The 27190-nt window shown below is 38.7% G+C and overlaps 1 protein-coding gene across 5 annotated transcripts; it reads left to right on the top strand.

Annotated features, from left to right (window-relative positions):
* Window positions 1-566: 566 nt before the first annotated feature.
* Window positions 567-25940, top strand: pnpla7b (patatin-like phospholipase domain containing 7b). Of its 5 annotated transcripts, XM_020609788.1 has the most exons (37): window positions 576-816; window positions 1442-1558; window positions 2099-2150; window positions 2292-2366; window positions 3270-3357; window positions 3531-3613; window positions 4019-4119; window positions 4253-4393; window positions 4483-4642; window positions 5392-5472; window positions 6189-6317; window positions 6511-6591; window positions 7193-7325; window positions 7435-7506; window positions 7657-7733; window positions 7870-8025; window positions 8167-8244; window positions 8727-8932; window positions 9853-9984; window positions 10158-10281; window positions 11821-11934; window positions 12259-12325; window positions 12520-12669; window positions 13132-13195; window positions 13421-13589; window positions 16898-17080; window positions 17331-17449; window positions 17570-17726; window positions 19040-19156; window positions 19326-19395; window positions 19653-19769; window positions 19969-20117; window positions 20239-20391; window positions 20677-20793; window positions 21497-21581; window positions 22270-22385; window positions 23346-25940. In XM_020609788.1, the coding sequence occupies exons 3-37, from the start codon at window positions 2100-2102 to the stop codon at window positions 23481-23483; spliced, it is 4053 nt and encodes a 1350-aa protein (XP_020465444.1). In that variant the 5' UTR covers window positions 576-816; window positions 1442-1558; window position 2099; the 3' UTR covers window positions 23484-25940. The 5 variants fall into 5 exon arrangements, with proteins under 5 accessions (XP_020465447.1, XP_020465444.1, XP_020465446.1 ...); XM_020609790.1 differs by lacking the exon at window positions 1442-1558 and having other exon boundaries at window positions 576-803; XM_020609786.1 differs by lacking the exon at window positions 1442-1558.
* The last annotated feature ends 1250 nt before the right edge of the window (window positions 25941-27190 follow it).

The following is a 27190-nucleotide window of genomic DNA, read 5'->3' as shown; positions in this document are numbered from 1 at the left end:
TTCTGGGGGGGGGGTTGTGTGACGATCCACGTCAGCCATTGGGGAGGGGTCTGGTGGCAGCGGCATGATGCAAAGGTGCATCATGGGAGTTCAGTAATTAGTTCAGAGAGCAGTTATAAAATTATTGTTAAAGTGTTCTGATGTGTTACCTTGTTGTTGTGTGTTGTCTGACGATGTTTGCTAGTTGGTTGCTGTGCTGTGTTTTGAACCGTAAGTTTGAATTGTATGTGTGAAACTGACCCTGGGGAAAATGCCATTGTTCAGCAGTTCTAAATAAATGACCGAGAAGTCAGTATTGTGTTGCGGTCATTGTGAAGGACACGCCCATGTGCTATCCAGAGTCGTGCGGTGTATGGGGCCTGGAGTAGTCACTAACCAAAATCAGCATAGGTGCTAGCGCCCTGCTAGCTAGTTTAGCTGTTCCAGTATAGTTAGTCTCTCTCCTCCACGCCGGGGGTCATTACAATATGTTATTGGGAGTTTATTATTATTATTAGATAATACTGTGCTGCTGACCAAAAGCCGTTAAAAGCCTTACTTTTTATTAAAATATTTGTCGTCTAAATATACAGTGGTACAGAAAATATTAAGGAAATATCCTCTTCTTTTAATATTGTAAACAGGAAGCTGAGCATGCGCTTGGTGCGTGCCTGATTGGACAAGAGCTTTAAACAGCACCGAGTCAACGGCAGACGTCAAAAATACTATTGGTGGACGTCAAAATATGGGCGGAGTCAAGCGCGTGACCACCACTTTCTGGAAACTTTGTTAGCTACAGGGATCTGTGCTCCGTCGTCTGATTGGTAATGTTATTAGGTAGGAGTAGCATAGCATGCTGGAAATCCTCGAAAAGCGAGTTTGTTGTTTTCTCTACAGCGAGAATTTGATAATGCTTACATGCAAAGTTGACTTTGGATATAGTAACTGACAAGACTGAGTCCATGGGCAAGACGGCTAACTTCAGTTAGCCAGCTGCTAGCTAACGATTAGATAACTTTAATAGCTAACATTAAGAATCTATTAGTCAGCTTAGCGAACCACGTGAAACTAGTCGGCTAATTGCTGGCTAATTGTTCTAACTTGGCCTTGCGTTATTATGCTGTGAAGTTATATTAAATCAAGACTAAGGTTAGGGTGACTCGCGGTGTTATGATCTAATGACTATGCTGGTGAATGACTAGCTGTTGAAAACAGAAAGATAAAACAAAAGCCGCTTTAGAGTATACATGTTTCATTAAATTGACAAAACATACCTATCTGCTGTCTTAGGAGTTTTGTTAGAGTAAACGTGTCATGTACAAGAAAGAAATTCTCATTTTAGACGTTGCACGTCGTTAGGGAAGCTGTTGAAAACAAAAAGCGAATTGCTCTATTTTCATTATACATTATACAGTAGTCTCATTTTAAACATCACAAGAATGTCTGTTAATGTGATCATAAGGAAATGCTGAAGTTTGAGGTCAAGTGTTCTTTAACATCCAACATGAATTGAGATTCGTCCACTGTTTACAACCCAGTGCAACACAAAAACATCAACAAACAGCAGACGACAAGTCAGGTCAGTTTTATCCATGCATTACAGGTCCAAATTAAAATGGTTATAGGTGCCTTTGCAATCGGTAAAAAATATGACACCCGTAATTCTGACCCCCTTAATTTAGACCCTTGATTCAAATAAGAAAAAAATCGACATCAGCGCATCTGCTTACTCAGAAGGAGACGAGAGATGCTGTAAAAGAATGAAGCAGTTAACTGTAGACCACACGTGTTGCATGAGCAGTTATGAAAAAGAAAAACAGCCTTGATTAAATAGAGGATGAATGTCAGGGTGAGAGAGGACATCCATATTTGCCATGATGAGCAGGCTGGAAGCAACATGTATAATGAGTTTAAAGCAAGTCACAGATTTTGCTTTATGCTGACTTAAATGAAACCGGAGTTTACTAGTTCTATTTCTCTTTTCAACCGTTGTCATAGTAAGTCCCTCCATGAAATCTTATCTACCTACATATACCACTGCTGTCTTTGCAATTCTACCCAAATGTTGTTTTATATTTGGGTTACAGATGTAGCATTTATAAGTATTTTTCTCTTTCAGGATGGATCGCCATTTAGACGAGAATGGAAACTTGTGTAGTCAAGCCAGTTCAGTAAGCACCACAATTTCAACATGTGTGATACAACAGATGTAGCAGTGGTTACTTTATTTGTTCAGTTCATGCACAGTTGAGTCAGTATTGTACTCATTAAGTGGATTTAAGAAACTGTGCTAACCTAACTTGTGTTTTTAGAGTCTGCAGTACAGCAAAAATTACATCAGTGCACGAGTGCAACAGTTTGTGGAGGAAAGGATGCAGACAACTATGGTATGAAATAATTCAAAATCAGCTTGTGCTTTCAGCAAGCTAGGATAGCATTTTGTGTTGCCATATCCTCTGTTTTTTAGTCCAGTTATGCTGCCTTATATTCACTGATCAGGTTAAATAGCTTTGGATGGGTTGTGGTCATGTGAAATACTTTTTGTAGACCATTTGGGCAGTTTCCACTGATGGAAAGTTAAGGCTACATCAACCTCTCCACACCTCTGATTAGTATGGTATGAATGAAATTGATAGGACACTGAGTTTGGTAGCCTTGGCTTGATACTCAATGACCAATAGCTGACTGTTGGATCCAAATTTGATTTTAGTTTATAGCAGTTTTTTTCCTCACCAAATTGTTGTTTTGCCATAGCCCTTAGATCACTGAGATAAAAGACATGTTAATGCTTATATCTATTCATATAAGTAAAGACATTTGATAGTTCAGTATAAAATTACCCAAAAGATTTTGTAGAAAAATGTTTTATTAATGTAACTTGGGTTTGGAGATTTAGTCGAATCAGGTAACACTATATTCATAAAGCATATTTGCATTTGTTATTACGTAAAGCAAGTACAAAACTTGTGCTCTGTCCCAAGTAAGCAGCTCCTCCATTTCCTTTGCATATTTCAGTGTGGCACAGTGTTGTACAGCACACTCACATCTAGTGTGTTTTTATATAGCTTTATGTAGTATGCTGTTTATTGAGTAATTTTTTCATTTTGAACACAATACATACTCAAACCTGCTTAGAATCAATATGTACTGTTTAACCGGCACACAGCCTTGGACTTTGAAGGATAATGTTACTAAACCAGCAACTCGGTGTTCTACGCTACATGCAGTCACACTGCAATGCTTTCTCGTGTGACTATACTGCTGTTGTACTGCTCTTGTCTGTCTTCTAGCTCACAGGTGTACTGATTGGAGCGGCAGTTGCAGTCTCACTGATTGGGATTGTGGTTCTATTCCTTTACAGGAGATTCAGGCTTGCCCGTGAGTCTTTCAGCATCTTTCTAAGCTTCATATTTATTCTCTTGCTATAAAATCTATTTCGTTTCTTGTGTATGTCAAATGATAAGGCTTTTCATATATGTCCTCTTCAGCTGTCTTCCAAATGTGGTCTTGATGCGACTCTTATGCATATTGTGTTTGGCTTGTTTGACAAGGTGAACAACAGCCTGGTGTACCTCAGTATCGTTTCAGAAAAAGAGATAAAGTGCTCTTCTATGGAAGGAAGATAATGCGAAAGGTTTACTTTATTTCCATTTCTGTCTCACACTCATACACACACAGTCTAGTAGATTCATTTTTGTAGACAATTTAGTTAAATGCACTAGTCTTTAATATGTATTTGCATAATTATTTAATGATTGCTGTATATTTGCATGAAATATATTCCACTATAACTGTTGTTTGTAGTAGCTTGTGCACCCTACTATGGTAGGACTGAAAATGACTTGCGTGCATATTGTTTAGTGAAAATGTTGATCATCATAATAACATTTCCTCCTTGATTTACTCAAGCTATATAACTTATTTTCTTCACATCTGTGTCTGTTAAATAATTGCACACTTTTTTAGGACAAAAATACAAAGCTTTTGTCTGATTACAGGAACAAACAAACTTTTTTTTTTCTTTTTCTTTTTATGTAAGGTCCAGACGCTGTCTGCAGTTCCTCCCCCCACCTCTGCCTCAGTATCAAAGCAACCACAACGCATACGCAAAAGAACCAAAGTTCTGAGCATAGCTCGCAAGTATACATCAATAGTAACTTTTTCACTATTCTTCTGTATGTGTGCATGTGAAGCCTTGTAACCTTTATAATTTAGTGTTGGTGAGGATACTGACTAGCGGAACTTGTTTAAAAATGTTTTTTTCTGCCAAAAGAATTCTTAGGATCCGTAAAGACCCCCCCACTCTGCAGCCCAAGGAACCCCCTCCCTCACTGCTGGAGGCTGACCTAACAGAGTTTGATGTTCAGAGTTCAAACCTCCCCTCTGAGGTTCTCTATATGCTGAAGAATGTCCGGTAGACCAATATACAGCTTTTCCTAGATTTAGCCAGAATTGGCTGCTCCCACTGTTTTTTGAATGTGTGTATTCTGCAACTTGTTTTAGGGTCTTGGGTCATTTTGAGAAGCCCCTGTTCCTGGAGCTGTGTCGCCACATGGTATTTATTGAGCTGCAAGAGGGTGAATGTTTGTTCAGGCCTGGAGATGAAGACGATAGCATCTATGTGGTCCAGGACGGACGACTCGAGCTCTGCATCCAAGAGAATGTATGTGGGTAGCATGTTAACTTTCTTTTAAGATTCACTTCATTTGATTTTCTCATAAAGTGTTTCTTGTAAACTTTCACATTTTTTGAGTAACTTGCCTGTCATACATAGCTACTGATCCATTGTTGATATACAAAAATTTCACAGAAGTATTAAATGGTATCTCCAAGGCTCTTGTTCCTGAGTTATAAACTTGCTGAAATGAGTCAAGATGGTTAAGAAATATGACTAACAAACATGTTTGTTATACATGATGCTAAAAGTGGAACAGCAATTGTGCTTCTGATTATTAATTTGAAATTGCATCTTTATGAAATGTGAAGTAAGGGCTTATGCACACTTCCTCTTGTGTAATTTCTATTTTATTGTCCTCTACCTTCCAATACCATGTGCATAGTTCATGGAAAAATATGAACAGGAGAGGGCAGTAATGCAGCATTGAAGTAGATTGCATTTTGCCATTTAAGATCACAAAAAATAGATGAGGAATGGAGCTGTTTCACACTTATTGTTTGTATTTAAACATGTTTTCCTGTCTGTTCCTTGGTTTTGTAACTATGTACAAATAACAGGGTCAATCCCCATTTCATGATTTAATTCTTACAACTCTCCCAGTTGTAGCTAGTTTTGAGGTTCTCCTCCCATTCCTCCAGAATCCTGCTGATGTGATTTAAATATAGAAGATGTATGCGGCTTCATGTAAATTTTGAATCGACTGTTTTGGGTGTCTTTTTTTTTTTTTGATTTAGGATGGTACAGAACCAGTCGTGAAGGATGTACTTCCAGGAGACAGTGTCCACAGCCTGCTCAGTATTCTGGATATCATCACTGTGAGCTCCTTACCTCTCCTCCATCTGAACATCAGATTAACTTCTTTGCTTTTGTCCTCTTTTTGCCCTTTGTTCTGCCTGTGTCTGAGTGCTGCCGTTTCTCCGCTGTTCCTATTTCTACTCGGTTGTCTCGCTTAGAGATTATTCTTTTTGTACTTGCTATTCAGCTCAGTGAGTTACATTTGTAATTTGTTGGAGAGATGCTTTTTTCCATTGCTTGTGACATCATACTCTCTTTTACTCATCCATTCAGATGAAAACCAATGTGTCTTTTTGAATTCTTATGATGATGAAGAATGTGCATTTGATTAGTCTGTATGTTGAAGTTTCATGAAAATTCTGGAAAAGACGACTTTTTCTTTTTCAAAACACATATTGTTACTGTTCAGAATGGTTTATAGTGAATATTAACTAATTAACCAAACACTGCACATTTAGAAATTGAAGCATAAAAAAATGAGGCATTGTCACATTGGCCAACACCCATCCATCCAACCAACCAACATCTGAGGTGACAGTGCTAACCACTGTGTCCCCATGTTGCCCTGTGCAAACATCCTAAATTGTAAATGTATGTGTAAGCACAAAGAACAGTCATATAAAATGTCCTAATTCTATGGACTCTGAGGTGGGTGCTAACATGGAGGACAAAAGTTTGTGTTACTGTTCCCTCTGTTTTTGCAAATTTTGTAACTGCGTTTTCCTTCCTTTTTCAGGGTTATCCAGCTCCATACAAGACTGTGTCAGCACGGGCAGCAACTCGCTCCACCATCTTACGTTTACCTGCATCAGCCTTTGAGTCAGTATTTAAGAAATACCCAGAGACGCTTGTGCGTGTTATTCAGGTAATGCAATGACTCCCCCCCCAAAGAAAAAAAAACACAGTATGTTGTTTCTTTTCCCTTGAGACAATTCTTCCTCCCCCAGGAACACCATCATATAAGAAAGTTGTTTTTGACCCTATTTGGATGTAGCTACAATCTGATGAAGAATATGTTCTGCTCTGTTTACCTCAGTGTCAAATTTTGTGTGTTGCAGATAATCATGGTGCGCCTCCAAAGAGTCACTTTCTTGGCATTACATAATTATCTGGGCCTAACAACTGAGCTCTTCAATCCGGTAGGAGGGAAATTAATTAGTGCACACATATTTGTGTGTATACACACACAATGATGGAGAGGGGCTCAGTAAATACCTAAGCACTGGTTATGAATGTGTTCATAAGAAAGCATAGGAAGGCACATACACGTTTAGCCACACACATGCAAGCTAATTTCACACAACGTTAAGCACAGCATCATAACTCGGGTCTTCATCAAGCCTGGTGAAAATTAATAAAATGATTACAGCACTTCCACAGAAAACGGGGGTGGGCAGTAATTTTTCAGCCTGGCTTGCCTCTGACCTTAGGATGACCAGAAATACTTCTAAATTGTGTCATTTTTGGGACAATTTCTGAAGACCTTTCTTGATAATTTTGGTAAAATAAGTCCAAATATTCTCAGATGAGTAATAAATTAAATTCTATTGGGTATTAACAAGAAAGTGACATCAGCTTCTGAAGAGTTTCACAGATTGGTAATTGTATGAAGAATATGGGCATAAAATGAACTGCCTCTTCACCAAAAACAAGCCACTTTCTGTTGAAGGCTCTTCTGAGAAGCTCCTTTCATTACATGTGTTAACCTGTGAACTTCCTTTCATGCTGGTGATTTGATAGGAGTGTCTAGCAGTGCCCTTGACAAACATAAACAGTGTGATGATGGGTGAAGCCAATTCTGGGAAGATGACTCGCCGGCTGCACTTCCAGGAGGAATTATCTGCTGGGATCTCAGAGACCCCTGCAGAAACAGGTCACAGTCACACACACAAATTCTAAACATGCACTACACACACATTTAAAATTGTGCTTTGTGTCGCATTGAGACTGATTTAGTGTTGGCACTTGGCTACATTAAGCAGATGGTTTAAAGGACAGCCCTTCAACCAGCTACAGGAAGCAGCGATCCATCTCTATGCCCACCGACTGCACAGGTGGGTCACTGTCTTGCACGTAAGTGATCACCAGATGGCTGATATGTGTGTATTAATTTCCTGCACACATTTATCACAGTCACTGATCTGAAAGCAAGGATACACACATACTTAGAGATGCAGTCATACTCATTATCCTCCTCCTTACAGGCATTGACCTGAACATGGCTTGTGAACGAGCTCGAGTCATGATAGATGAGGCTCCATCCAGTCCTGTTATTCACAAAGTAAGACTCTCCTGACTTATCTTTTTACATTCAATCAGAAGTTGGCTGTTTATATGTAACAACATATCCCAGCCTCCAATAAATCATATCCTGCTGCTTGCCTTCCTTAGTTTGTTTCTTATGTCTGTCTCTTTAGTCCAGTCTGAAGAAGAATGTGATAATGCTGCACACACCTTCTGAAGTTTATCACTATACAGACAGTGGGGGGCACTCTGATGCCATCCACCTCAGTAAAAGTAGCACAATCTTCCAGGCTGCTAAGAAAGACCTGCTGAGAATCATCCAGCTGCAGGTGAGAATTGTGCATGTACTGTATGATTTACAGTGTGACACATTTAATGGTAAATACTGATGGCAGGTGTACATCAGGAGAGTCTCTTGTCTTCATGCTGTTATAATAAGCAGATATTCATATTTTACTTTTCTTTTGCAGAATCCCAGTCTACTTGAGGGTAGAGTGACACTCCATCAAGTCAAAGCTGGTTCTGTGGTGGCTCGTCAGGGAGACCAGGTTAGAACAGCACCTTAAAAAGCAGTTGCACCTTCTTTTCTCTTTCATGACACTAAAGGTTTAGTGTAAGAGTTTTTCTGTTTTCATTTGTCTGTTTTGTCTGTGATGGCTCCTATCTTTTTGCCAGCTTTAATTTAACTCTTATTTTATTTTGACAGAGTTTATAACGATACAAGTTCAAGTATGAGTGCAGCTCTAGTCCATTCCTTTTTTTCTGTTATGTTTTTTTCTTTTTTGCTTAATTTGGCAGCATTTTCCATGGCCACGTTGCAAAGTGGAATTTGAAGACAGTAGCCAATAAATATTAAAGGGAGAATTCATATCAATATTGAACTAATGTTGTCATAATTACTGTGAAATAAATGTTTGATCTGACAACAGATTCCATTAGCACACTTGTGTCTGGGCATTCACCTTCAGAATGTCACATCTGTGCTCTTCTCTCTCTCTCTCCCTCTCTCTCTCTCCTGTTGGTGCTTTAGGAGGTGAGCATACAGTTTGTGATTTCTGGCCTCCTCCATGTTTACCAGCGAATGATTGACCGAGAAGAAGAGACACGCCTGTTTGTGACGCATCCCGGAGAACTGGTCGGTCAACTTGCTGTCCTGACGGGCGAGCCCCTCATATTTACTGTCCGAGCCCAGCGAGACTGCAGCTTCCTCTCTATCTCCAAAACCCACTTCTATGAGTCAGTCATGTGCACATACATGCACACAAATTAATGTATTTCACATATGTAATATTGTGTACTGCCTTACAAAGTAAAGAGTAGTAAGTACAGACAAGTTGAGAAAAAAGGGGTTTTAAGTTTAAAGGCCAAACTTTGTAACAGATATAAATGTTGTAAAACATGGATTTTATGATCTTTTATCAAACTTGCATAAAATCTAAAAAACATTACTGCATGTTAGAAAACTCAGTGGTATGGCAAGAAAACAATCAGAGCATGCTCTTGTTCTTTATCTTTGTTTTTTGCTGAAAGCAAAAATAAATTCATCTTGAATTAAATGTAATAAAACACAATTTAAAAGTAGTTCAGCCACAAGAAATGACATGAGTTTCACATTACTATGCTAGTTAATGTTTAGCAGGACTGGTTTTGATATGTTCTCCCCCCATTTTGATTTAAGATTCAACTTATTGTCTTATATATGCGGGGGGGGATAAATGAATAAGATGTTAGAACACCAAAAGAAATTTTTCAGTTCCATGAAACAGGAAAAAGTGGGTAATTTGGGTGTAGCTAACTTGGTTTCATCAGTTAGTCTTAAATAGAGTGCAGTGACTGAAGTTTTTACTTTTACCTTGCCTTTGCCGTTTTTTTTTTTTTTTTTATTGCAATGTATTTTTCTCACAAAAATTACACATTTCTATGGTGCGATATGTTTTTTGATAAGACATCAAAAAGTCAGATTTTGTTCTTAACTCAGCTTTGACGAAATATTATTTGTGTTTTTGCTTTATAAGGCAGTGGAGAGAGTAGACCAGTGTCAGTGTAGAGTAGTATACTTCCCTATACTTAAATCAACAAAAGCATTTTTAATAGCAATGAAGATGGCTGTGAGAATGTTTAACCTCTTTTTTTTCTGTTATGTGTCTCTAACCCAGGATAATGCGTGTGGAGCCAAACGTTGTTCTGAATGTTGCTAACACAGTGGTGAGGAGGATGTCCTCTTTTGTCAGACAGATAGACTTTGCTCTCGACTGGATGGCGGTGGAAGCTGGCAGGGCTGTCTACAGGTATTTTAATGATCAAATTGTTTATCTTGGATAAAAGCTATGTTAACTGTGTAGATATTTCTGCATTCATGTCATTGCATTCAAATCAGCAGAGGCAACACAGTTTTTAAATTTGGTCCATAAGCTTGTTTACAGATGTGCAGTGAGTTTAAGTTATCTGGATATTTTTTCAGGCAGGGAGAGAAATCAGACAGTACTTTCATAGTGTTGAGTGGTCGACTACGCTCTGTAATCATGAAGGAGGATGGCAAGAAGGAGCTGATAGGAGAATATGGACGCGGTGACCTGATTGGAGTGGTAAGGACCATGATAACATAGGGGGAAAATGGATGGTGGACAGTGGATGGAAAAAGTATGAATATATATAATGTGTGCTCTAGGTTGAGATTTTTTTTTCACTTGCATGATGAATATTAATGATTGTAGTTCAGCATTTTTTTAAATACCTGTCAAAAATGTGCAGATTTATATATGAGGTGGCAAGTTTTCACTTCAAACATACAGTATGACAATATGACTACCATCACTGCCAGTAAATAACACATTTTATAAAATACATCGTATGAATAACTAGGGTATAAAAATAACTAAACACTAGTGGCAAACCGGCTGAGATTGCTTCCAAATCAAAGTAATCAAGATAACAATCTGAATTATCCTTAACGTAGTGCTTGTATGCGAATGGAGAAAAATGGTAAATAACAAGCCAAAACGTCACCAGCCAGTGTGCTGGAGGGAGTGTGGGTGTGCAAGTCGCAGTTATCTGCTCATATTTCATCTTGTTTGTTTATGATTAAACCTGTGTAAGAAGAAACTCTGAGTACATATCAGTACATTTGTCAAGCATATACAGTATAACACTGTTACAGATGTTGGTTTTTCATGTTGGTTAATGCCCAAAATGTATGCTAATGCCAGTACTATGTAAAGCGAAGTCACTGTAACAGTCATTTCCCAATGATTGGTGCATCTGGTCTCTGCCATGATGCTTCTAATAATACCTAAGTTGATGGATGCTATGGTTACTGTTACCCGGAGGAGGAAAACTGTCACTGAAACTTCTGTGATGATGGGAATAACCTTGTTACAAAACTGGCTAACCTTCTGCTGTGTTGACATCAACTCTGGATGACGAGAGGGAGAGACCTTGTTTATAACTTCTTTTTTTTTTTTTTTTTTTTACTTGAAATGAAGTGAATAGTACAAGGATCAACAGAGTAATTAAAAATGAAAGTTGATTTTAAACTTGCATATTACAAAATAAATGAAGCTCTTGGAATGATCTACATGTATAAAATTGTTTTAAAATATGGTTAGAGCTTCATCTAAGATACAATTATGATTAAACAACCTACTTTAACTAATATCACAAATTATGTTCTTGTCCATATTGAGTACTTCATTGAAACATTCACAGCATAGGTTGGAAAAAGATATGTGGACTGTCTGCAAAACATCAGCACACCACATGTTTGTTTAACAGCGCCCTGACACTTTACAGTGCTATTGGAAAAATATTGTGTGGGCTTAACCCAGGGAGTTATTTATATTTGTAACTTGGATGAAGATCAGATCACATCCTATTACTAAATAATGCAGAAAATTAGGTGATTCCACAGGGTTCACCTACTTTTCCCTGCCATTGTACAAACATTTTTTTTTTATGCAAGTGGAATATTCTAAAAATTATTTATCTTTTAAGTAACAATTATAACTGTTTGGTACTACATTATGTTATGATTTGTAATGCTTAGGAACAATTGAGGTTCATTCTTACTTTAAGTCAACTTTTTTGCTTTTTGACCAAACAAACAGCTTGTGTCCTTCATTCTTCAGGTAGAGGCTCTCACACATCAGAACAGAGCGACCACGGTGCACGCTGTTCGAGACTCTGAGCTGGCTAAGCTACCAGAAGGAGCTCTCAGGTCCATCAAGAGGAGGTTCCCACAGGTAGAATGAACTTCATGTTAAATTTAGCATATGTGAGAACAGTTGATTTATTGTGAATAGGACAAGTGTGTGTAGTGATTTCCTGAAGGTCACCTTAGAGAATGAATAAACTTGATTGACACTAACCTCTAACAAGGAAATTGGATAGTAATTTGGATTCCCTAAATTATTTACATTTACTTTTATCAATATGTTGAATTTAAAATGAAAGTACTTAATATGAATTACAATTTAAAGAAAGCACTGCAGTACCCATGATGATGAAACTGCATCTGTCTGCCTGATAAGTAACAGAGCTGTTTCTAACATGTCTGTGCTTTTCAGGTTGTCACCAGGTTGATCCATTTACTAGGACAGAAGATCCTGCAGCAAGTCAATGGTCCTCTGACAGGTGTGTGTGTGTCTACCTGTGCAGTGTTGTCTATAATATTTGGTTTTGACTTGCAGTATCCTGTTGCAATCCATTCTGTGCGTGCTGTATCTCATTCTAACTTAGGGTAGCTTAGGGTTGTCCCACTAGCTTTGCTGTTTAACACAGCTTTCTGTGTAAGGTGAAAATGTACTAATATGTACTTCTGACCCCAGCTCGGAGTTTGGCGCTCCACACTCCCGGCAGCAAGTGGGATGCAGGGAACCCAGTCTCCAACCTCTCCACTGTGACAGTCCTGCCTGTGTCAGAGGAGGTACCCCTCACTGCCTTTACTCTGGAACTGCAGCATGCTCTTATTGCAATAGGTAAAAGAAAAAATAACTGTAGGTCTTAAAATTTGTGTAGTCATTTTGTATTATGGGTATTACAGCATATCCCCTCTGGCTCCCCCCAGTAGTAGAAGAATCTTAGAATTAGTTTTTCATTACAATGTGCATTTGAGTCTTCAGGGACTAGCTGTAAGAGGTGTAACAAACCTGGTGTGTTTGTGTGTTTCAGGGCTTGGAAAATGCAGTTCAAACTATTTGTAGTCTCAGTGTAGCTCTCTTGTTTACTTTATTTTAATATTTAGATTTCTCAAAGTGCTGTATGTGTGATGACTGACAGAAAGGTATTTCTGGAACAGAAACTACCTATAATAAACTGCCAAATTGTATTCCTCTTGATACTGTATGTAAAAGCAGCTACACCTTAAGAGAGGTCACAAGATTAGCCCAGTGCTTCAACCAGGCCCACTGGCTGTAACTGCAGTGTGCTTTCACATACAGGTCCAACTCTTGTGCTGACAAGTGATATTATCAAACAACGACTTGGAGCTGCAGCACTAGACAGGTATATTTTGTGACATAAGGTGTCTTCAACACCTGTTAAATAAGTTATATAAGCAACAGTCTTGAACAACTATCTCAACATGTAATCTGTCCAACAGCATTCTTTCTTTCTACCTCTCTCATTAAATTCAGTTTAAGTTTGCTTTATTGGCACAACAGCAGAATTGATTTACTGAGTGCTGCTAGGCAGTGCTTTCTGTCTTTAATGGACTCCTTTACTTTTCAGTGTCCATGAGTACCGTCTGTCAAGCTGGCTAGGCCAACAGGAAGACATCCATCGGATAGTGCTTTACCAGACAGACTACACGCTGACCCCATGGACACAGCGGTGCATCCGTCAGGCTGACTGCATCATCATTGTGGCTGTAGGGGAGCAGGAGCCTGTTGTTGGAGAGGTGAGGTTATAGGGGTAGGTTAGAAGTGTATTAAAAGCAAAGGCGGCGATTAGCTATAGAAGTCCAGCATTTGCTTGATTGATTTGCAGCTGCAACTAATGATTATTTTCAAATAAATATCTCAGTTAGTTTTGAAAATGAAAGGATTATGTATTTGTTCTGTAAAATGGTGAACATTATCCAAAGGCCAACATTTCAAATAGTTTGTTGTATCGAACCATTAGCAAACCAAAGATGTTTTTTTACTTGGCTTGCAATTGTACAGAACAGAGAAAAATGACAAATCCTCAGATTTTGAGAACATAAAACTGTTGAATTTTCAGCATTTGTGTTTTTTTTTTATAATTTAAAAACAAAATTACTGAAAGGGTGGAGCTGGTGATGTTTGGTGATTTTTGTTGTGATCAAATCCCATGAAAAGCCAAACTAACAATGCAGTAATCAATTCTTTGACTTCTACTGCCTGTCTGGAGGCTTGGTAAGTCAATTTCATTAGGTAAAGTAAAGAAAACCAAACTCATCCAAAGACAAAAAAGGTGGTGTTTTCCCCCTGTGCTGATTTGTGACAGTTTGAACATAATAAAAGGAAACATCTCAGGGATGTGGGTGTTTGAACCTTGTTTTGTGCATTTTAATTCAGTATTATTACCTAAAACCAACATTATGCAGACAGAAATTAATGGTGTATTTGTTAGTGACTATTTGGTTAAGCTACTGATTATTTACTGCAGCAGGATTGTGTATGTGACACTGACCTAAAATACCCATGTTTGTTGCAGTGAGGGAACATGTGCAACAGTGTGACTCACTAATGTGTTTTTAATGTAGATGATAATGAAGGTCTTTGGAAGAGAGAAATAAGATACAGGCTTTAGATACACAGACAATAATTGTGAGGACCAATTCAGTATTGGTTTTGATCTTTTCATGGGATTTGTTAACTATTTGAAGTTTATGAATTTCACTAGAGTTATTCTTAAAATAGCTTTTGTGGGTAAATCATCACACCGGTTTTTTATGAAGCTTTTGTTCAGTCTGCACTCTGCAAGCATGCTATCATGCAAAGATCTTGGTAGAGTAGATCTGTCTGATTTGATAATGTTTTGCTCTTGAATCATGATTATACCCAGGAGTTTAAACAATTTGATAGCCATACAGCCTTTGTGGCTTGTATTTGACCCTTGGGCATACAGGAGAATTGAGCATGGAACGTGTGAAAATGAGGCAGGGAAGTTAACAAGGAAGTGCACGTCCAGGTGCGGGTAATTGCTTTCACAGGGGAAAAATGGGCAAAGGATTGTATCATTGTTTAACAGAAGACTGTGGGAGAATTGGGAAGATGGATCAATATTTACTCAGCCACAGAATGAGTCATAGCTTGGCATTGATTTTTATCTTCCAGGACACACACACACACAGACACCCTCTCACCTTGCACATACATGGCACCTTTAGCAGATGGCCTATTGACTGGGTGGCACATCTGACATTCTCCTCAGACTGCTCATTCAGCAGTGTTGAAATGTGACTGAATTAAATGAAAATGTAATTTAAAAAATCACTTCTCAAATACCTGCCTAATTTTGCTTCTGTTGCTTTGGTGTGCTACCCAAAATGTAATATATACAAAAATTCCCCATTGTACTTAAAGTCTGTTCCTGTGCTGCCAGGATTAGTGCCTCTGTGCTGTCTTTCAGTCCAGCTTTATCCAGCCACTGGTAGGATTTTTCGATATCAGCCACTTCTTCTATTTGATGGTGGTACATACCGTGAAGAGGTTTGTCCTTCCATGAGGGTTCCTGCTCTTCCTTCCCTTGTTCCTCTGGTTTCTGCTGCCTGAGGTATTCACTAAGCACGTCATCACTCGGGGTCATCTTCCTGACGTATTCATGGATCTTTGTTATTTCATCCTGGATAGTGGCTCTGACGCTCACTAAGCCATGGCCTCCTTCTGCTTAGTGTACAGTCTCAGGATGCTGGACTTGGGGTGAAACCTGCCGTGCATTGTAAGGAGCTTCCTTGTCTTGATGTCAGTGGCCTCTATCTCCTCCTTTGGCCAGCTTATTATGCCAGCAGGGTACCTGATGACCGGCAGGGCGTAGGTGTTATTCGCCCGGACTTGGTTCTTTCCATTCAGCTGACTTCTCAGGACTTGCCTTACTCTCTGCAGGTACTTGGTGGTTGCTGCTTTCCTTGCGGCCTCTTCATGGTTCTCATTTGCCTGCGGGATCCCAAGGTACTTGTAGCTGTCCTCCACATCTGCTATGTTGCCTTCTGGTAGTACAATCTCCTCAGTTCTGACTAGCTTCCCTCTCCTCGTTACCATTCGGCCACACTTATCCAGTCCGAATAACGTTCCAATGTCCTGGCTGTAGATCCTAGTGGTGTGGATCAGTGAGTCGATGTCTCGTTCACTCCTGGCATACAGCTTGATGTCATCCATGTAGGGACAGCAAGAAAACGGTTCTACAACTGGAGGTGAGCATGTTAGAGGAAATGGCCGTATGTGGTTCTGTTGGTATCTTTCCTGTACTTATTGTGAGCCCTAAAGACAGGTTGGCAAGACACAGTTACATCAGTAAAACTAAAGACATCACCAGTTAAAAGTTTGTTTTTGGAATCTACTGGGTGTAAAATCTACACAGTTAAGTGAAAGCCCATTATTTAATTAACAATCTTGTTTAAAATGTGCCGTTGTAAAGCTTTTCACTGATGTAGAGACAACAGACTGATAGTACGCAGGACCTTTTAGGCTTTGTCTCTTATCTCCAGAACAATTATAGATTTAAAATTGAGAACTAATAAATAGGCTTCTCTGTAGAATTAATCCAAATTGCAAATAAATTATTATAAATGACTTAAACTTGTTATGGCAATGGCAGTGTGAAACTATATGAATGCATGATGCTTCTGTATAAACTACGTCATTAGTTACAGTGAGTGTTGATGGCCCCAGAATTATATTCTTTCATGTGGCCCAAAATCTCTAGCAGCGCCCTGAGTGTAGCTGTTCAGATGGTGAATGTCAAAATGAAAGTCCACCTGGAATTAATCCTTTATTTTTATCCCTGAAAACACATCTGTAACTATTCCCAAACATGAGCACAAAATTGCAGTCACATACCTGTAGAGATACTGATAGTATCCTTACCTTGTGTAGTCTGTAGTAGTCACAAGTTTGTAGTATTTTCCTGGGCCAGTCATCAAACTTTTCATCGTTCCATCTGGCAGGCGGTGCACAGAAGCTATTCTGAAGAAAATGAGAATAAAATGTTCTCTAACATTTGTGCTTGATGCCTTCGCTCTAGCTGGAGCGTATGTTGGAAGGAAGTGCAGTGCGTGCTCAAAAGCAGCTGGTGCTGTTGCACAGAGAAGATGGTCCCCCACCCAAAGGAACTGCGGACTGGCTCAACATGCGAAGCTGGATCTCCAGACACCTCCATCTCTCCTGTCCCCGAAGGGTTTTCTCTAAGAGGAGTCTGCCCAAACTGGTAAGAATGGAAAATATGGCCAGTATGTGTGTCTCTCTCCCTCTCTAATATTTCATCTTCAGATCAAAACACTTTGTTCCCTTCTGGCTATTACCCTCTTAGCCTCTCATTTAGTTCTTGTCATGGTCTTTTCTTTCTTATCCACATATGGTCTCTATGGCACCTACATAGTTTACCATACAGCATATCAAGTTCCTATCCGTCTCACTCCTCATTACTTTTATTATAGTCTTTTCCCTTGTTTTTCCAGCTGGAGCTATACCAACGTGTGTTTGAGAAGCCAGCAGACCGCCATTCTGATTTCTCCCGCTTGGCACGAGTCCTCACGGGCAATGCCATTGCCCTTGTCCTGGGAGGAGGAGGGGCCAGGTAACATTCACCCCACTGTTACTTTTCACAGTCAGCCTTCCTTTTTAAGTTCATATCATAATATATTGTTATCTAGGACATGAAAACTTTATATATTTATTTGTCTGCCCTCCTGTCCAGGGGTTGTTCCCAGGTGGGGATAATGCGGGCTCTCTGCGAGGCCGGCATCCCAGTGGACCTCATTGGCGGTACTTCTATAGGTTCCCTGATGGGGGCACTATATGCTGAGGACCGTAGCCACAGCCACATGAGGATAAGGGCCAGAGAATGGGCAATGGTGAGTCAAAGTAATAAAAACAACATAAGACTTTTGTAATAAACCTTGTAATAACCTAATTATTAAGAGCCAATGATGGTTTGAGTTGCATCACAAATTGTGTGTCACTTATCATTCAGCTCATTTCTCCATACTCATATAACTCAGTATTTTTTTTGGGGGGGGGGTCTCCTTTATTAGTTAGGACACATTATAGTTGTGACAGGAAATTAGTGTAGAAATATGGAAAAGAAATATGCTTCCAGCACAGATTTGAACTGAGGACGTTCTGATTGCAAGGTCAGCATTATTAGTTCTTAGGCCACCAGGACACCCCACAATTTGTAACTGCTGTATTATATTTGCTTATAGCAAAACTTTGACTGTTTATGACCTTGATCAAGCATCTTCAGGATGTCACAGTACATATCAATCAGCTCCTTGTGGAGCTTGGACAGATGCTACAAATGGAGGGTTTTTATTTTCTCTAGAATTTGTTCATAAAATTGTGACAAATTTAAGTGGGATCATTTTCTAGATAGTAAATAAACAGTAGTCTGTTTTGAGAAGAAGAGCTGACTTCAACAGGTCCTCCTCCAATTGCCCCAGTTTCTCTTGGAGAGAGAAATATTAAGTAGTTTCAATGTCCTGGATTCGGATGCTTCACAGGCTGAGTCTGTCCTTGTGACTGTGACTCTTGCTAACAGCAACTGATTTAATTCTGATGGTGTTCAATTCTGCTATGTAACTAACCATGGTGTGCTGATTAACCATGAAGAGTAATGAGTCAGTGTTGTACGTAAAGCTCTGGATGGTTTTTATATTATACTCATGAACAGAACTTTAGTTGAGATATGAAATTCATTCTCGTGTGTTTAATACTGTGACCAACCACGATAGCCAATTTAAGGCAATTTGTCTTTCTCCAGTGTTTAGCCCCTCCTCTTCTGGCTCTGTCCTTGGTTCTAAACACCTCCTGCAAAAGCAGCTGCATGGGTTTCGGTAAAGATGTTAAAGAACCACTGTCAATTAACAGATGATGAATAAAGTGATGAAAGGACAGTTAGATTTGTTGATATAATCATTTGTTTAATGGGGGAATGAATATATGTTGTTTTTTTTTTTTTATTATTTACATATTATTACGAAAATCATGTATACATACAGCAAGGAAGGAATGATGATTTAAAAACTTACACAGCATCCACACAAACAAATCAGTATCCAACTTTTTTTAAAACATCAACTTAAACTTTAATTTTGAAGAATTCATCCTCCTTAGTACTTGAGGAAATGGCACATCCCTTAACCTTTGTCTCCTGCTTTTGCTGTAGGGTATGACATCAGTGTTTAAGAAGGTTTTTGATTTGACGTACCCAGCCACCTCCATGTTCTCCGGCGCTGCCTTCAACTCCAGCATCAGCAATGTCTTCAAGAGTAAGCAAATTGAGGTGGGTGAGATTAGGTCACCAAAATCCCTGCAATAGTACAGAGATGGCACTGAATTAGTTTCAGCCAGTTAAGATGCAGAAAATTCTGGTGGTGGTGCAGTATAAGCAAATTTATCCCGTGAACTTGGGAGTATCTTATCTGTTTTGTTTTAACTTATTGTGCATGCAGGACCTCTGGATCCCATATTTCAATATCACAACTGACATCACTGCCTCAGCCATGAGAGTACACACTGATGGTAGGTACAGTATTGTCCTTTTTGTAAAAACTTAAACCTTAAAGGCTCAGTTCACCCAGAGTGAAGGGTTTTTGGACCTTACCGCTGCAGTTTCTGTTTCTATTTGAGATAACTGCCCAAGTTGTTCTCATTGGTGAACTGACCCTGCATTAGCCTCATTCATGAGATTATTATCTGTCACTTCAGGTTGGTTGCTTTTAGTTAAGTGCATAGTGCTTAATAGGCATAAAATGTAAATTTCCTGTTTGCTATTTGAGGTTCTCTGTGGCGCTATGCTCGTGCCAGCATGTCTCTGTCTGGGTACATGCCTCCTCTCTGTGACCCCAAAGATGGACACCTACTGATGGATGGGGGCTACATCAACAACCTGCCTGGTTTGCTATACTTAGTTTTTTCCAGTTTTATTATTTTGTACCTTCTCTTTTTCCAAGTAACTTGTGTCTGTTCTCTCAGCTAAGTTCATTCATGTCATTTAACACTTTTACCATCTTTGATTGTTTGGTTGTTTTTTTTTCCCCACAAATATCTGTTCTTCCCCTTGCCCACCTTTGTTTCTGTCTCCTCATCTCCCAGCTGATGTGGCACGTTCCATGGGGGCCAAAGTGGTGATAGCTATTGACGTGGGCAGTCGGGATGAAACCAACCTCACTAATTATGGCGACTCGCTCTCAGGCTGGTGGCTGCTATGGAAACGCCTCAACCCCCTAGCTGAGAAAGTAAAGGTAATAGACTGATTAAAAATACAGACACAACAGACTGTGCAACATACGGTGAATACCAATGAGGACATGTTTCATGGTGTTTTTCAGTGATACATGTTCTTTTCTATGCTGGTGGTCTTAGGTGTTGAACATGGCAGAAATTCAGACTCGGCTGGCCTATGTGTGCTGTGTGAGGCAGCTGGAGTCTGTGAGGAACAGTGACTACTGCGAGTACATCAGGCCTCCAATTGACAGATACCGTACTCTGGAGTTTGGCAAGTTTGATGAGATTGCTGTAAGTTGGAAAAAATGGTGTGTACTCTTATGATTCTGCTTTCTTCTTTTCTCCTCAGCAGCAGGCTGTTTGTTTCTTAAGTCTTTGTTGTACTACTGTTCATGTTGTACTATGCATTATAAAAATGTTGATTTCTAAAGAAATATCAGACAAACTTGCACAAAGTATTCTGAATGAATTAACATTGTCTGGTTTATTGCTTAATGATTTTGCTTGATCATCAGTAGAGAAACCCGTTAAACCCTTTTTGATATGTGAGAGTTTGTGTGTGTCTGTGTGATGTAGGAGGTGGGATACCAGCACGGCAAGACTGTGTTTGATGTGTGGAGTCGCAGTGGAGTGGTGGAGAACATGCTGAAAGACAGACACCAGGAGTTCCACAAAACACAATGCAAGAACAATGTAAGGATGAAAGACAGGAAAACATGTGGGAATTCTGTATATAATATAACAAGAAAGCCAATAAGGATTGGTCAGTGCAGAGCAACAACAAAGTCTTATTTTTCTTGTGGGCTTGTCATGAGTGTAGATTCTGATGAAAACTTTGTAAACCAGTTTTTCCATATGACAATCACCTGTGACCAAATGAAATGAACAGCCAAAACAAGCAAGTTAGGCATCAAAACTAATTACTTACGAATAGAGTAGTCTCTCCACTGACCACCACCACTGTTATCGCTCTCCCTTATCTTCATTTTTAATTAGTGCATTTGCAGAAGTGGGGGACTTAAAAAAAAAAAAACATGAATTCTGATTTGACCGTTCTGACAGTGGTTGCATAGATCAGATATAAATCAGATTTAGTGAATGGGGTGTGGAAATTTTCTCCATCTTTGGCATAAAAAAAATAGTTTTTTTTCAGCAGTCCCCACAGTGAAACAGCTGGTTGTTATGTTTTTAATCAGTGTATAAAGGAAGAATGCATTATAATGTTTTAGCTGATGAGATGTTGACACCTGGCAGTTGGTGCAGCTAGACCACAATTGGCTAGTTATACCAGTGAATTAAAATAGAATGATGTCAATGTTCCTCTCACCGCTGGCTTAGTTTATTTTTAAGCATTTGAACTTTTTGTATTTTGTTTATATGTGTGCGTGCCTTTCAGGTGGTGACATGTCCAAATGCTTCCTTCACCGACCTGGCAGAAATTGTGTCCCGCATCGAGCCTGTCAAACCTGCTCTGGTGGATGGTAAAACTACAGACACACCGCAGCACTCAGCCACACTTTCTTCAGACCTGTACACAGTGTCTGAGAGAAGGCTTGCTCTTTGTTTATCCTCCGATGTGTGCTTTTCCGTGCACGCTCAGTTTTATTTTCAGATGGGTCCCTGTCATACTCTGTTGCCACATTAATCTGTTTCACTGGGAGGAAGGAGGATTGCTGGGTCCCCTCTGCACAAGAAATTTTAATATATCAATTATGTGTGTAGCACATGAGCATCTTGTAACATGCCGAAGGGAAAAAGTGAACATACATTAATTCAATTCAGTTTTATTTGTATAGCGCCAAATCAAAACAAAAATCATCTCAAGGCACTTTACGTAGTAAGGTCTAGACCTTACTGTTATTACTGAGGAAAAAGTACTAATTGAAACTAGTGCCTGTGCAAATGTAGTATTTCAAATTAAGCTTTTGCAATCAGAAATAATGTACATATTTAAATTATATATAGAAACCAGGTGCAGCTTAATTTGTCAGCTTCATTCTGTTCTGTTATCCATCACTTGTCAGACAATTTTGCACATTTTTGCTTTTCTGACTCATTCACCTGTAACATCCACTGTCATTTCTCACCTCTTGTACACTACATATTCCAACTTCTTCTCCCACAACATGTCATCTTTACTTCCTGTCTTCCACTCTTTTCCTTCGTTAGATGGGTCAGACTACCACACTGACTATGAAGAGGAGGCAATGGAGAGTGCCCTGTCTGACATGGAGCTATACAATCGCTATGGAGAGCACACTGAAGGGGAGGAGACAGCTGACACGGTAAGGTTTGACACTGTAGAATAAGTGTTTCATTGCACTTCTGTCATATCTAAAACAAACATATGGGGATAAATTGTGAATGTTTTCCTTAGCAGTGGCACAATCACTTTTTTCTAAATAAAGTTGTTTAGATTTTCTTCACAAAAAGAGGAGATTTTAATCAAGTCTACTATAACTGGATTCACTATCAAGTACAGTTGCGTAGTCTGTGTAACAAAGGAACGGTTAGATACAAAATAGGATAAAATCTATAAAGCTCAAACATGCCAAAAAGTTGACACAAACCAACAGAAATAATTTCAGATTCCCAGAGTTTTGTGGATTGTAATTTCAGATTTTGTGTTTCGAAAGTACCTGGAAAGAGCATTCCTTAGCCTTACTCAAAGTCAGGTCAGCTTTTATTTGTATAGCCCAATATCACAATTCATAAATTGGCTTCAGTGGGCTTTACAATCTGTATGGTATACACCACTTTGACCCTCACAGTAAAACTGTGCATTACTCCCTTTTTTCCCCAAACTAGTTTTCTTCTTAATCAATCTGCTGGTTAAACTGTACACATTTCTAGTATTTCAGACACAAAGTGGAGTAAAGAGATACTGTAATTAATGAAAACTGATTTGGAGGCATCTTGCCAAGGCCATTAAAGCAGCGTCTGGAGAAATTCCTTTTTAAACTGCACAGTATACTGCATATGTGGCCAATGAACTGACTGTTGTAAGGACAATAAAAGGATGAATAGATGATAAACCTTTCAAATTGAGACTATCCAGCAGAGATTTACATGGGGCTTTAATGAAATTATCAAGAAAAAATAGAGGACATCTTTTGATAGAAAGTGTCTTTCATATGCATTTGTAATCACTTGCTCTTTACAATTTTATTAACTGTGTAGAATTTCATTCCAATGAAATCCAAGGTTCATCTTCACTGATGCATAAACTTGTTGCTGATTCTCAGGATGAAGAGTTGGAAGGGAGACCTTTACACCACATTACCTCACCCACCAGCAGCCGCCTTCAGCCCCCTGCCCTTTCTGATAGTACCCAGGATGTGCCATCAAACCAGGAAGTCCCTTCCAAACAGTCCATTAAATGAAGACTCATGTAATGAACGCTGGACAGGTCATCGCAGTTTAACCCAACCGTCTTTGCCGTATTTTACCCTCCAGTCTGTCCCGCATGACTCAAAACCTGTTGCCTACCCCTGAACCTGTCAGTGACTGTGATTACGATTTTGCCCTCTATAACCAGGCCTCGTTAACTTTGTGGCTGATGCAACAAATCAATGGTCCCTTTGTGTATATATATATATATATATAAATAAAGATACAGGCATTTAGTATAACATTTACTCAGTTACAAGTCCTATTCCTCCTAGACCCTCCTGCCTGTCATTCAAAGCGGCCATGCCCTTAATTATGCATAATTTTTAATCTCAATAGAATTAAACGGGAAGTTATTAAATAAATATTCACCCCTTAGCGTCGGAGGTTGTTGCTTGGTTGGCCTGCCAGTATCTGTCGAAACATGTATCAAGGCTATTTTAAAGGATAAACTCAGATTTTCTTAATCTTAAATACTCGTCATAATACAGTTCTTATGCTTGTATGCAAGTTGAAAGAGGTATTGTATTGTTTTAGCAACCTGAGACTGACAAATCAAGTCTTCCAAAGGTATAGTGTTCAGTACAAAATCCCCTTTGTGTCTCACTCAACTGTTTCATTGTTATGCTAATTACAACAACAATTTACTCTTTCAACATGTATAAGATGTGCGCATTGTACTGTATTAAGACAGACTTGAAAAATGTGAACCTATCCTTTAGTATCTTGTTCACTCGAGCTATGTACCACCACATGCAAAACAACACTAAAAACCAAAAGAGAGTAAAACAAGCAGCCATGACTATGGCTGTTAGTACAATTCAGACACTCTCCCCATCTATTTTCTAGTTTGAATCCATCAGACAGACTGAGCAGCAGACAGAGCGCATCTGTTGGCTGAACTCTGAGGTTCCACTTGTCCCAGTCCAATTTATGCACAGCAGCAGCAGGGCAGTTTCACAGGAACATGTTGTAACACACATTATTTGGCTTGTCAAGACGTGTTTTAGCTTTTTTCTTCCTTCCAAACTGCAAAGTTTTGTACAGTAGCTTGCCATTAAGATGATCTGAGTTTTTTCCATACCTACATGTACAGTATATTATAGTCAAACAAGTGTATAATTACATATTTACTATTTAGACCAAGAAAGTATACGATCAAAGCTCTAGATGATTTTATGCACAAGTCACAACAGTTGGACAATCATTCCAGAAATGCAATGCAATGCACAATGAATCTAATTGTATAGTCTTGATTAACATGCCTCTCTGTCTGACACTGCACCACTTCTATATCTACACCTGCACTATTTATTTTGGGTCTCTAGAATGTCTAAAAGAAGTGAAAAATGGATATTACCATCCTCAAATTCTACTTTTTTTTTGTCCATAACCAAAAGATATCCAGTTTACTTTAATGTAAGAAAAGGAAAAACAACACATCCTGACTGTACAACCATCAATCGAAAAATAATTTAAACAACATCAGCAGTTGTCAAAATATTCACTATTAGTTTTCTGTTGATCAACGTACTGTTTCAGCTCTAATCACAGCATTACCAGAGCCTTGACAATACTGGATTTTTGATGTTGATACCTGTAAATATATTTGAGTTTAAAAATCAGACAAGAATACATTGGCTAATATTAATATTTTAATGTAAATGTGTAACAAACATAGCTAAAAGGCTGAGCAGGACATTTTGCAGTTGAAAAGTAGATGTACCAGTGCTCTGTGACAAACAGTATGACAGCACAAATTTTAAACTACTGTAATGTAAACATTTCTGTACTGCAAGTTACTTGTTACTTACTGACAAACATGTCACTATCAGTATACCTGGTTGGCTTATCAATGCAACTTTTTATGGTTTTATTTTCCTCCCACTTAATATAGCCCCTGTGAGCCTCCATGTATGAAGCTGTGATTTTCACTAATACTGGTGCTACTATACCTGCAGTGGTACATGTATAGAAGGTAGAAGAAACCCTGCGGTGAACACTATGGAGATCCCATGTGGTGTCTTGCTAAACGTAGCCTGGATGCAGCATGTGTTAACAAAGCACAGACAGGAAAAACATTTGCTGTTTACCAATAAGGTAATGGTGTTTGGGTAGTTTCCAAAATCCAAGCACAAGGAATTGATCTTGTCTGGCAGGATGAATGCTTCACTAATTTATTAAATGGGACATGGCAATGGATGATGTGCTTATATAATGTGTGGATCTGTGCCATGAACTTAATGCAACACAGCCTTAGATGACCCGTATGGGAAAACGACCACTTGTGCCCTCAGTTATCATTCACTGCAATGATTCAGATGATGAATGACATTTACCACTAAGCCTGTACTCTGACATCAGTTACTTGTCTGTATTTGTTCTTTGGTAAATATTGTTTTTGATATTCAACTGTAACTAATAAACCACAGTTTGTTGTTGCTTTTCCATTTTCTGGTTGGCATTACAGTTAGTCACAATTCCATTATGACAATTATTTTAGTCTTTGAATAATTAGCTGATTATTTTCCTCATTTATAAAAAAAAACTAAATTGATTAAAGTGTGATAAAAGCTAATAAGTGATAATTAAAAATGGTGATAAATCATGCACGTTTCCAGAGCACACGGTGTCGGATTGTTTTGTCAGACCAGCAGCCCAAAACAGCAAAGCTTGATCCAGAAACTTTTGCTCAATGAATGACACAAAAGTTAAAGCATTTGTCAAAATTGCTGAGTAACTTCCTGTCCATCAAATAATGGATGCAACTCGTTTCTTCAACCTGACTATTTGCAGTTTACGTGAAGGTAAGAATCACCGTTGTATGCATTTTCCTTCTCAAACTTTAATTTGAAGGATTTTAGAGACTTGAGAAATTTTTAAAAAGCTAAGACTAATCTTGGAACTGACATCCAGGTTTAGAACCACTGTCCTAGAGGGTATTCTGCCAACTATAGGGTACCATAAAATAAAATAAATATAACTAGGCAGCACTCAGAGAATGCAAACCTCCACCAAGGCAGCAGCTCGGATTTTCCATAATGCCATTACACCTAAAAGCAATATACCCATGATAGTTTGATCCTCATAATATGATTCCTTAACCATGAAAACCAATCCTTAGCATTTGTAATCACATTGATATCATTAGTTATTCAATTAGAAAGCTATTCAATAAAAACACTAGACATGGGTGATTACTAAAATGCCACAAATGGCTAAATAAACGTTCTATACCCATACCCTACCTCTCCAAACAATTTCATCCAAAGCCATTAATTACTTTTTGAGTTATGCTGTGAACAAACCACCAAAACAAACAAACCCACAAAAGCTGGTAAAAACATTACCTCCAACTTGGTGGATAAATACTTCTGCCTAGTACAGCTGCATGCTGGGAACCTAACACCAACCCCAAAGACCATAGATAAATACCTGTAAATATAATGTTGTCCACTACAACACCCTTTAACTATGACCTCAATAATAAACATATCATTGCATTTATACATTTATGACAATTTTAACAAAAACAACCATTTTGCACTTCATAAACACAGATGTTAAGGTGGAAGTGTTGCACTAAATTGCATACAATTGTACAGGTGTGACTATTAATGTGGCCAAATAATGAATGGAATCAGCAATCAGCAAAATAAGTACATGTTCAAGAAAAACTTATTTTCAGACTTTAAAAAAA

This window comes from Monopterus albus, unplaced genomic scaffold (genome assembly GCF_001952655.1).
Source record: "Monopterus albus unplaced genomic scaffold, M_albus_1.0 scaffold102.1, whole genome shotgun sequence".
Classification (NCBI taxonomy): Eukaryota; Metazoa; Chordata; class Actinopteri; order Synbranchiformes; family Synbranchidae; genus Monopterus; species Monopterus albus.
This window is presented reverse-complemented; position numbering and strand designations above follow the sequence as displayed.

Excerpts from the sequence above, each read along its gene's own strand:
- pnpla7b (XM_020609790.1), top strand. The coding sequence starts at position 2,100 with ATGGATCGCCATTTAGACGAGAATGGAAACTTGTGTAGTCAAGCCAGT. Across the intron at positions 3,358-3,530 it reads CAGGAGATTCAGGCTTGCCC|GTGAACAACAGCCTGGTGTA; the intron begins GTGAGTCTTTCA and ends TTGTTTGACAAG. Across the intron at positions 5,473-6,188 it reads GTATTCTGGATATCATCACT|GGTTATCCAGCTCCATACAA; the intron begins GTGAGCTCCTTA and ends TTCCTTTTTCAG.